The sequence below is a fragment of the Vanellus vanellus genome, assembly GCF_965231255.1.
Source record: "Vanellus vanellus genome assembly, chromosome: 4".
In the NCBI taxonomy this organism is placed as follows: Eukaryota; Metazoa; Chordata; class Aves; order Charadriiformes; family Charadriidae; genus Vanellus; species Vanellus vanellus.
Genome location: NC_138909.1, coordinates 13,769,889 through 13,782,250, shown reverse-complemented (window position 1 = coordinate 13,782,250; position 12,362 = coordinate 13,769,889). Strand labels below are relative to the sequence as shown.

Sequence of the window (12,362 nt, the reverse complement as noted above, 5' to 3'; positions counted from 1 at the left end):
TTGTATAATACACAATAGTTCCGTGGCTTTTTTTCTGCAGCATGTAGGACCACACGATTTCTGCTCTCACTGATCCATTCCCGTTTTTACCCAAGCACTTCATTAATATGCTCTTCATCCAGCTGGATAATCAGGAGATACAGACAAATCAGACCTCCACTTTTTGGAGGCCTGCAGTGAGATGTTAAGGTCTTTCCAGAAAGTTTAGTACTGCCGGTCAGTGTTTCCATCCCGAACACAGCTCTCGCTGCCTTCACTGACGGCTGCTGAAGGCTCGGCATGTCCGCAGGCGGTCTGAGGCTGGGTACATCGAGAAGAAGGGAAAACACGCCCAGAGGCCATGTGTAAAGGTTTTGGTTGGCATGACTGGCTTTTACTACATATGAACAGCTCTGTAGCAGCAGGCATAGGACCTAATTGCCAGGAATAATTAAAAGTGCCATTCAGTTTCCTCAGCCATCGTTTCTCTTCTCACAGCTCCCTGTCTCGTTGTCTCTGTACCATGTAACACAAGGCAGATCTATTCTGCTCCCCTTACTGAGAGCTTTCCGCACGGAGCTTCTGTGGAAATAATTGTACTGGGCGTGTAATTAAAGATACTGCTGTAACCAACATCAACAACTGGGTCAAATTAAGATTTCAGAATCAGCCTTAGTGTTGGTCTGTGTTGACGCTAAAAATCAAGTGCTTAGATGTTAATGTTCTGCTAGCAAAGTTTGTTTAGAGGATTTTATTGTATGAATTTCTGTAAAAATTACCCTAGGTTTTTCTAAGAGAACAAAGTGAGAACAGCCCGCTCCATCATTTGGAGGAGGCATACTGGGTCCCACCCACAAGCATCGTCGGTTGGGGTCTCAAAGGGAGAGCTGCGTGCTAGAGCCTTACCCCGCGAGGTGGCTTACAGTAGGAGCTGTTGTCCACGGAAGCTGGGAGCAGATGGTAGCCTTCATGTCAGGGGGTTCCTCTGGCTGACAGCAAAGAAAGTGGGAGTCTGAGAGCATCTGGTAGCTTGGGGGTTAAAAATGCCTATACTGCTGTCAGTTGCTCCTCCTCTTCTCTTTTCTCTGCCTTCTCTCTCTAAAATATGCCTCAGCTCCTGACTCTCCCTCTCCTACCTTGTGCCCGTTCCCACCTCTCCTCTGCATAACCCCTCCTGCCCAACCTTTTTCCTTTTGAGCTCCTGCCCTGGTGCCGCGGCTTGTGCTCCCTGCTCAGCTCACAGGACCTGTTCTCCACCCACCCAGAAATTGTGTGTCCTCACCCTTCTCGCTGCCCAGCACCAGCTGAGGAGAGCCCAGGGTGGGCATCGGTGCCGGGTTTGGTGCTTTCTGGTGCCACCATGAGCTTCCCGGCACCATGCAAAGCCCCCTTCTCTTTGGAGAGCGTGGTTGTCAGTCCCGAATAAGCCACCAGCCTCTATCAGCACACATGAACTGATATTTTCAGAGGCTCGTAATTTAGCCAGATGTCAGTAGGCTGTTGTGGGAAAGGACATTTCCCTGGAAGAAGCTGTAAAGCTCTAGGGCTTCTCAGTGAGAGGTGGCAGACGTTTCTGTGGAGTGGATAAAGCAAAATGCCATTCCCGAATCATAACCTTGAGTCTTGCTGAGCCATCTTAGCTGAAATTTCCACACGCAGAGAAGCAGCCTTAGGCAGGCAGCAGTCTCTGATGGGAGACTCGAGCGCAAATTTGCCAAAGTCCTTTTGCAGGCTTTTACAATGGAAGGAATGAGGAATTCTTACCATAGCAGGGCTGATACGGTTTCCTTCCCTGCCAGCTGCGCCTTTGTCCTATGGTTGTTATTAAAGAGCTGGCTTGAGTGACTGCGGATATATTGTGCTTCATTTATCAGGAAGGCTTGGGATTTTCCAGGAAATGATTGGTTAAAACCCAAATATCGAAATGCTTCAAATTCAGTTCACATCTAAACTCTCCATTTAGTTTGTAACAGAGCCTTCAAATATTATCTGCCCTAAAACCAGATTCCCCAGGCTGCCGTGAGGCACCAAAATGACTGCGCTCATTTTCACGGTGGCTGAGCACCCCAGCATCTCAGCTTTTCACCGTGGCTCTCTGCCGCTCCAGAGGATTATTAACTATCTATCAGCAAACGGTTGGTGTAACCTTTTGCGCTGTGTCTTCACTCATGAATTCAGCTCAGACTATACCTCTTTTGGCTGTAATATTTGAAGTGGATTATCGGCAAAAGTGTCTTTCGCTTTCAAAAAGCTACGTTGCTATTGGGATGATCATATCGCACAAAATAGTTCCCCTCCGCTTTTCCCCTTTTTCTGCAAATATCTGCTGGATGTGCAGACAGCTGCGTTTTTGGCAGCAGATTGGATGACTTGAAGCTATTCACTAAGAGCCTTAGCCAAGCCCTCAGAAGTCAATACAAAGCCTTCCCTTGACTTTTAGTGGAATTGTGCCCTTAAAGCACTTACATGCAGGGAATGAGTGAAACCAATATAATTAAACTTAGCAAATGTATCTGGGTCACTCTGACAGCAAAAGCCATAATGTATTTTTTTCGATCAGTACTTCATATCATTAGTTTTATAGTACGCTGCTTAGTTTGGGGTATTTTTTCCAACTAAAATGATTCAGGAGTAAAGGGATTAATTATATCGAGCAATGCTATTTTTGCATCTTTAATGTTTGGGTTGGCTTTCAATTATAATCCCCCGTTTTTAAAGGTTTAAAAGTTAGTGATAAAACCCCATTCTAGGAATAACTGGAACCAGAGCAAAGGACAGACAACTGATCCCCTGAAAAAAAAAATTGAAATAGTTTTTCCTAGAGTAGAAAAAAAAAAGGCTTTTTTTCTTTAAGATACACTGCCATCAAAGCCAAATTTAAGTTAAAAATGAAATTCAGAAAGCATTTGTTACAACAACTAAGGGTGAGGGAGACAGTGATAGATCTAAGAAATAATTTTGGATCCAAGTCCTACAGATAAATGATTCGTATTTCACTTAGAAAAGTACAGGTTCAATGAGTTTCATTAAAACCCGGTATAGCTGAGCGTGCCTTTATCCCAGTTCTGAGGAGCTCTCGCTGCTTGTGGATTAGGCTGGAGCCAGACAACGACAATTCTAATTTTTATTCCAAACTTTACTTTGTGGATACAAGTCACCTGAGGAATGTTTAAAAGGCCTCCCTTTTTCATTAGGAACTTTTGTGAGAAAATCTTTACGAGGTGTCAACAATCAGTCAGGGAACGTATGGGAAAAGAGAAAACATGCTGAGTTCCTGGTTCTGCAAAAAAAATGTAAGCATATGGTAACCTTCTATGCCTGAGTTCAAAGGGATTACGCTTGTGCTTAAAGCTAAGCCTCTGTCTTCCCTGTATCATATTTTGCTTAGTTTTTAGGTGCCTGCTGTTGGAGATAGGCAGGCAGTGAGATTTTCAAAACTGCCTTAGCAAGTGAGGCAACAAAGCATAGCAAAAATCAGATCCACCGAGCAGAGCGCATCTCCTCTGACTTTAGCCATCCAGACGTTGGATTTCCAGCCTAGCAGCGTAAGCCCCGGCTCTGCTTAGTGCTGAGCGGTGGGAAGGCAGAGGGGGCAATTCATACCGCTTGGCGGTGGGATGAGTCACACAGAGAAATTGTCTGGAACCGTTGAAGTTAGAGGAAACCTAAGTGACTGATCCAGATTAGCTGTCTGACTCCTGGACAGTAAAGGTACATGGGAACAACTCAACTTTACGTTTCCTAACTTAACAAGGTATCTGCGTAATTGCAGCTCAACCTTGCTATGTCCATCTGTCATTTTGGAAGCTTTGCACCCTCACACACAGCATCCTCGTTTCTGATTTAGCCTTGGTTTTGTTACAATATGTTAAAACTTCAAAACCCAGTTCTTGAAATAGTTATGCAAACAACGTTTCTCCGTGCCTTGGGGAGAACTAGACCTGGTTCTATGGGCAAATGGCACAAGAATGTGTTTCCTCATAGGGGGGAAAAAGAGGTTTTCTTACTCTCGCGTGTTTGTCTCCAGTGTTTATGGGGAGCTCCGTAGAAATCACCGCGGTATGAATGGGAGCATCATGCTTAAAACGGGCCCAGAGAAATCAAGGGTAGAAACTAGTCCTGGATATAGTGTCTCTGGACAAACGGTCCTTTTTGCCGCCCAGTGTCCGCTTGAAGTCTCAGTGCTTTTTGTGAACAGGCACTCGATGCTAAGGATACTGTGCAAAAGATGGGCGCCACAGCCCCCTCTCATTGCTTCCCTGTAATGTCAGTGGAAAGGCAGACGCTTGACTTGAAGCGCTTGGCTCGTCCTGGATTGACTTGAAGCGCTTGGCTCGTCCTGGAGGTGTTGGTGCCTTTGCTGTGTAACTGCAAGAGAGAAGTGTCTAAATTCCCCAGAACTGGGTTCCATCCTTGGTCCCTCTGAATCAGAAAGCAAGAAAGACTATGGATCGAATAACTCTCTCTGATTACAAATTATTACTTGTTTGTTTCTTTTCGTATAATTTTATTTTGTAGGAAGTACAGCATTAGCAAAGGAAAAGGTCTTTTGATGTTAAAAGACTTGTCTTATAAACAGCTTTCGCTTCTATTTTTGCACCTCACACATAGATGTGCCCCCACAGGCAGTTCCCTTGAATTCCTATTCCTGAAAGCTCTGATATCGGCTCTATAAAATGTATATTTAGGGAAAATATAATCATTCCCCTTCAGCTACTGTCTCTGTTTACTTTTGTAATCTGACTCAGCAATCTGCCTATGTTGAGCAGTTCATATCAATAAGTGAGTTACTTTTTTCTTAATGTGCACTCTCCCAAACCCTGTAAAAAGCATAAATAAGAATATTTAGAGACTGTAGGTGACACAGTTTAATACTGAATTTTTCCAATGCATACATTGGGTCTCTCTTGCAACAGATTGTATTAAGAAGTTCTAAGTACGTGAAAACAAATAAACTGTGCATGTTTATTCATCATCATATGTTGCTATTTTCAGTACTGAAAAAAAGCGAAAAACCCCAAAGAAGGGGAAACAGTTGAATTAAATCTTTTTATCAGGTAAAAGCTCAATTTTCTTCTTTTTCTTCCCATTAGCCAAATGCAGATTGCATGGATGATATACCTCCAGACTTGGAAGCGTCCATAGGAGGACCGCCAACCAACCAGATAACGGGAGCCAGCGATATAACAGTGAACGAGAGCTCCGTAGCCCTGGATCCCCCGGTGCGGACTGTGGGAGTACTACAAGTCATCCAAGACGTAGACTCCTTTCCCCAGGTTGGGGAAGGTAACTTCACAACAAGCAGTAAGTTCCTCTTTCTGGCAGAATTTGCACTGAAATAAATGTTTAGAAACCCGAATCGCAAACCGATCTCTAGGGCGGGAAAAATGACCTTTGAGGGCTTTTTCACTGGAGCCATGGCCTTATTTAAGCCCAGCGGAAATCTACAGGGTAAGTAAATTTAAGCATCGTGTCGTTCTGCTGTACTGCGCACACTTCCAGCCTGTGGACAAATCAGCGTGTTGACTCGTAAACTCTAATTGGAGTGCCCTGTGTGGACAGAACAAGCCATTTCAGTCAACATAACACGATATAAACTTACGGTTGCCTTCAGGTACTGTTTATAGTAAGTGATCCCATTCACCATGATAACCCACCGTGTGTCACCTGGATTCTTTGTGAAGCAGATTGGGGCATGTCCTTTGGCCTGCCTTTCCTCACTGGGCTACATGTTACCATGTGGAAGTTACGCTTACGGGCTTATCATAAAATAAATAGTGAAGTCAGCCATCACTTTTGCTGCCTTTGGTCAAGAAAAAAAAGAATGTTGAATTCTGGTTTTGCCTTTCCTGCATCTTCTTACATGAACTGAAGCTCATCTGGTTATTTAATCATACTTGAACTTATCATTTCAGAAGAACTGATGGTCAGAGTTCCTGTACTTGAAAACCTGAGTAGTGAAATAACGCTGCCAATTTGTACAAAAAAGGGAGAATTTTGGATGCTTTCCGTGTGTTTAGTTTTCACTTGTTTAAGGGGCACCATTTGAACCAGTAACTCAAAATGTCTGCACGTCTCGCTGTTCCTGAAAAGGATGTTCTTTGTTGAAAATCTACTTCTGACAGCTTAAAAAGAATGTTGTCAGCTGTTTTGAGTGAGGATTCTGCTAGTCTAAAATTCTCATTTTTAGATAAAATAGCAGATCAGTAGAAAATACATATCTGTTTGATACCAGTTGGTGTATTAGTATTGACAAGACTATTGTAGAAAATCATCAGATATACTTGAAGGAAGGTAGAAGAACGTGATAAAATACAGGTTTGCATATAGAGTCAGCACAGGTCCTGGCAAAAATGACACATTTTCAGCAATTTCTAGGTACTACTCTGGGCCTGGGCGTGAAAAATAAGGCAAGTAGTAATATGATGTGTAAAAGGTAGGAGCGAGATGAAGGGACCGGGCTGAAATGATTTTACATTAGTCTCTTTACTCCATGGAGAGACTTGATAATCACATTTTCCCTCATATTGCAGCCAGTGTCAGGGCAGTGAAAATAGCTTCTGGAAATGCTGGACTTGTGACCTTAGCCACAAGCGACCCAGCAGCAGATTTTTAAGTTCGCCCCTTGTGGATTAGGTACTGGTTTCAGGTTTGGTCCTTTTATGGTCTTAAGTCCTGGATGCAGCCAAGGGGTGAGCAAAGCTGTAGGCCCAGCTGTCCTCCATGACCGGCCTGACAGCTGGTGGCACACAACCTTCTCAAGCCTCCTTGAGTGCTGACAAGAGCTGTTCAAAACGAGATGCTATTTTGTTCCTTCCAGTAATTGTTTTTAAATGCATTTGAGGCTGATTTAAACCGTGAAGGAAAGATTTTACTTCATGGTACCACAATGTAACTAAGGACTGGGCTGTACCCTCTTAACGTTCCTGAAGTGGGTAGCTCCTCTGGCAGACAATTATCCTTGTCCTGCTGTTCTTTACAACTATTGAAGTTGGGAAGGAGGGCCATGGTGTGCACTTTACACCCGCAGCTGCATGGCACATGCTGAGAGGAGCCAGCAGCTTGGTGGAAAGCCCAGCACTAGGGGTAGTCCATGCTTTCCATCCCGGGATCTTGGCACGCCAAGAAGCAGTTCTGGTTTGTCACCAGGGGTAACAATGGTGTTGAGGCAGCCAGGGAGTACAAGAGCTCGGTAACACTCCAGCCACTCTGTTCCCCTCCAGTTTTGTTTCCAGGGTCTGCAGAAGGACCAAACAGGTTTGTTCTTCATTTTCCAAGTTGCCAGCTAAGTGAGCGGGTGAAAAACTTGCTCTAAGCCAGCAGAGTACTGTAGAGATGCTTTATTTTGCCTTCCTGCCCTCCGTTTTTCCCCTTACTTTTAATGACATTGGGCAATAGTCATTAACACAGGGCAATCCTGAGGGATAACAGCACAGCCCATGGACGAGGTCTGTCCAGGCACATGGGTAATGAGGCAGCAAACTATGGAGCTCCAGAAGATCTCCGTCACCTGAAGAGGCTGGCAAGGTGGCCTGGGGAAGGACTGTGAAAAAGGGGATTTCCCTGGTTATTTGAGAGAGAGAGAGGGAGAAGAGAGCAGGGAGGGGAAACTCGAAGATGGCCTGAGCTCTGTGAAGGTTGTGAGCCTCACACCATCACAGGAGTGGCTGGGGACCCACTGCTAAAAGCAGAACTTTCCAGTTGTTTTGTGAGGAAAGAAGAGTCCTGAGAACAGCTCAAAGGGCCTTGGGAGCTTCACAACCCTGGTGCGTGCCTGCCTATGCTGCGCCTGTCACATACAGTCACTCGGAACTCTGGTTTGATGCTTGGTTACCTGTTGTCACTCACCCATCATGGATATGTAGACATGAATCTTCATCTGGATTTCTCATCTCAAAGTGCAATACAGTATTTGAATATCACTCAGTAGTAGGTAGGTGCGCAAGTCTGCATGCTGTCATCACCCCATCCAAAGTGGTGCAATTTGCAGTAGTTCCCAGAAACAGTGCCTTTTGGTCCCTTTTTGCAGCAGAGCTGCAGCAAAGAAGAGGTCTTTGGTTGGGAGTTAGGGGCTGAGTTCCAGCAATGATGGTAATTTGTCCTCCCAGCTGCATCATGTGGATTTGGGGTGTTCAGGCACTCTGAAAGGTAGAACTTTGCATCTTAGGCAGCCTGAACCCTTCGGCCAGCGAAAGGGGAACATCCAGGACCACTGCATAGTTGTGGTGTGAAACCAAATGCTAACGAAATCAGAGGGTAACTGTAGGCTAAATAACTAGGCTAAATAACTAATATATGACTAGCTGTCACATAGATGGGGCTTTATAGGCATCGTGTCTGTTTGTTGTGTTCAGGCATTGTATTTCTCATTTCCAGAATCCTCAATAGTTACACAACTGCAGAGCTTGCTGAGGGTGCCCTTTCTGTGAACTAGCCTGCCTGGGAATTTGTAAGCGATGACGCTGATTGCTCCTAGGAATCTTTGCTGAAGTTGCTAGGTTCTGGCCTCTTTATATAGCCTTAGTGACGGGAGCATACTCCAAGGCTGAATCTGTGCTAGAAGTTTTTCTTCCTCTTGTTATTGAATCTGTGCAGACTGCCTCCAGTGCAGTCTTGACGTGGCACCCTGTACCCAGCACCACAAGTCCTTGCATCCCTCCTTATTCCTGGCAAAGTTTAGTGGTCCAGGAGGTAAAGGACTTGCCGCCTTCTTTCCACCCACTTCTGCAATACTTTTGGCTTAATTGTTGTTGCATCCTTTTTGTTTGTTGATTAATTGTTGTGGTATTGTTGTCTTGTTTTGGGTTTAATTTCCCTTTCTGAGTTTCCAGTGAGTGTTCAGAGCCAGAAGAGCTCCCACAGTGTGTCTGGAGGGAGGATATTTCCAGAGTACTGTTCACATCGGGTGAAATCCTGTCTCCATTGAAATCTGGTGGCAAAGCTCCCACCTACTTCAGTGGGGCCAGATTTTCATTTCTGGAACTTGGCCAGTGCTTTTCTTTTTATTTCTGTGTGTATGCTCAGCAGACATTTCCTTGCTCTCCCTCCCTTTTTCTCCCCATGCTCCTGGATAGATAATGTCTACCATGGGACCCTCGGCAACGCGGTGTACTATGAACATCTGGATGGGACCTCATTTGGGGGGCAATCCCTAGGGTTCCTTGCTAAACTAAGCATCTGCTGTGTAGTAGCACTTAAAATGGACCAGCAATTTCTCTCAGCTGGCTTCTACCAAGATCCAAGCCGTCAAGTCCCTTGGGCTTATCTACAGCCCAAAGTCTGTTCAGTATTTAGTCTTAGTGACCGTTTGCTCACTGTGGTGGGATTTTGTGCAGGATCCTGGGATAGTATCTTGTAATTTGATATTTCTGTAATCAGTTGCTGAAAATGGATGGGTGGAAAAATTGAAAAACTGGAGTTGGAAAAAAAGGGGGGGGGGGGAGGAAGTGAAAAAATTGTGTGAAATACATGAGTTCATCTCAGCTGAGTTTCCTGCTTTGACCTTATTAATTTTCAGCTCTCCAGGGGGTACAAAAGAAGATAATCTTAAGGATCTTTTTCCACAAATACATCATAGCAATGTGTTGCCAAAATTTTAGTAGTGAGTTATAGAAAATGCTAACATCTTTGGAAATTTCATTGCAGGTGGAATTTCCTGCTCTGTAGATGATGTGAGTGTGAGCTGGACTTGGCTAAGATCTGAACTTGAAGAAGCTCTGAGCTACACCAACTTTGAAGGTGGATTTGGGATTTGAGGAGGACATTGCAATATTCTTTGGGTCAGGCTCAGCTGGGATTGAATGCTGTGGTTTAAAATGGTAGTTTGCTAGGAAAGTAGCACCTAAATATTTTAAAGGTTGTGTGGCGACACTTGCAGGGGAAAAACTAGTTACTTGTTTTTTTTAATCTTTTATAGCTTCCATGGTCATTCATCTCCCTTAGCCCATGTGACACTTGCTAATTTCTGCAGCAGATTTGTAGTCTTTGCTCTCTGTTGGTTAATACCGCTAGTTTTTCAATTTAGACAAGTTTTTATTTTCTCTTTAACGGGATGTCTCATCACACTGCATAAGGCCTCAGAAATCCCACCAGCGCTGTCTCTGTAGTTGGAAGAAGATCCATAAATAATTCTACTGCAAACATGGGCAGGAGTTTTAGTATGAAAAACCACAAACTGTCCCCCAAGGTGTCGTATCGCCGGCAAAGTCCACCGAGTTTGGCGGGCTGTACAGCAGTGTGGGCAGTCGAGAGAATACCGACAGTTCCTTTTCTGCCTCTCATTTTGTTCTTTCCATACAACCCTGTCAACGTATAGCTCATCGTGACTGCTAGGACACTTTCAAGACTCTTTGATAGCTCTTCATTAAATCTATTAATATAACTTCTGAAGTAATTATTTTGATCTGTATATGTCTAAAATGTCTTTGTGAAGAATAATCAGTCTTTGTAAGTGGATGAAAGTGCGTGATAAGAATCCGATCCACTGTTGTCTTGCAACCACTTAACTGTTCCTCCTTGCTTTTAATAGGGGTTTTTTTTAGGCAGAATGTAAAGGGGGAGGAAAAGGTGGAAAAACTCCCTAGACAGTAGTTAATATGGAAAGTTATTAACACTTGCATTAGCACCTAACACTGTCCTGGAGACAGAATACTGATGGGACCTAGTTAAAGATTGAGCAGATTGGGTCCCATGTGCCTGGAGTATGACATAAGTCCTGGTGGCTCTATTAAAAGCCTGTGCGGATGTTGCATTAAATAGTTGCCATGGACTGAAAATTCCAGTGAGCTGAGGTCCTAGATTCATTCTGAGACTCACACCAGTGCCAGCATAGCATTGGTGGTTTGAAAGGCCAGTAGTGGTTTGAAAGAGTCACCGAGTGAAACCTAACTAGCCCTAAAAATGTGCTCTGGATTATTACATGCACCTACAAGACTCCTGCCAGGCTCTATGAATGGACAGTGAAGTTTTCCTGTTATAAAACTGTTCTTCCTTCCCATATGTTAAGATGTAAAATGCAAACGAGGTGTTTCTGTACAGCAAATTCCAAAAAGGGGTGTACAAAAATGCTGCGAAACAAGGAGCAAATTTAAAGTCTCAATTTGTTTTTGTTTTCTGTTTCACATCTGTTATGTACATTAACGTTGTGTACAGAGCAAGGATAAAACCATCGGTTCCCGAATCTTCCTCCTCCCCTGCAGACACACTGAGCTGTGTCTGTGGCCCAGTCGGGGGCAAAAGTAGGTACAAGGCTTACCTAGGGTGCCAAAAAGGCGGCAGATCTTAAGAAACTTGCTTAATAATTGACTCTAGGGAGAGATTTAGAAGAAAATGTTCTTCTTTGGTAGTGGAACCTCCATTTGTAAGTCTGTCTCTCCATACGAATGCTGCGGCAGTTACCAGCTTGCCTCCCTCTGTCCCACATTGCGTGTTCCTGCCTCCCTGTTGCCCTTCTGTTGTGCAGCTACCTTGTGAGTCCAGTCCAGAAGCTAACCGATTTCTGCCTGTTTTTTCTTTTTTTTTAATTTTATTTGGATCGGTTCCCTGATCCAGAAGTAGTTGTGCCAGCCTCCACAACAGGAGGAAAGAAATATGGAGCGCAAGAGAAGAGAGGGACGTATAAGCCGCCTTTCACAACACTGTCGCCAAAAGCAAGCACGCTAGCTCAAGCACAGCTCGACCTTACACAGCTGTCTGTTTTGCTCAGAAATGAGGATAAACAAATGGGCAAAGTAAGCATGGAGTTACAAATCTCATCTGAATGCTCATATCTGAGTCTACAGGCATTTTCATTAACGGTCAGTGAATATGAGAGACGTAAGGGATTGCTTCTCTCTGACGGTGAAACTCAGTAAGGAAAAGTGCCATTGTAAAAGCCGTGATGGTACACAAGCACGTCCTCGGATATATCATTCCCACTTGCTCGCAATGTGCACTGCGTGCGTGCAGGGGCAAAGGGGATCTGAGGACTGGCTCAGTGATAACATAGTTTATATCTTCCTTTATACCTCACTGTCTTAAGCAGACAGCTAGATAAAACATTGAACAAGAAAGCTTTTAAAGCAAAATGAACAAACAATGTAGAGTAAAATACGAATCTGAACTGCAGAGAGCCCAGGTGACTTAATACTAGCTAATCGCTTTGATTTATACTTGAGAATGAAAGCCTTGCCTTGCAAGAGGTGTTCAGTGTCTTGCATACTGCAATCTGCTTGATTATGTAGGACTCATTCTCGCATCTCTAATGTCTGTGGAGTTTTTATTCTCACCATTTTTTACACAAAAGGCTCCACTGAAATCGTCAGGAAGTTTATGATACAATGTGCTAATGTGATTCTGAGTCTTTTTCTGACCAATTCAGGAACAAAGACAAATGGGAGACACAA

General features: G+C 44.1%; 1 protein-coding gene across 1 annotated transcript in view; it reads left to right on the top strand.

The window, feature by feature from the left end:
* RNF150 (ring finger protein 150) overlaps positions 1–12,362 on the top strand; it is a 122,435-nt gene that overhangs the window by 90,130 nt on the left and 19,943 nt on the right. The window contains exon 6 of the mRNA XM_082483119.1: positions 5,073–5,283. Within this exon, the coding sequence (XP_082339245.1) occupies positions 5,073–5,283 (211 nt within the window). The remainder of the gene's footprint in view (positions 1–5,072; positions 5,284–12,362) is intronic.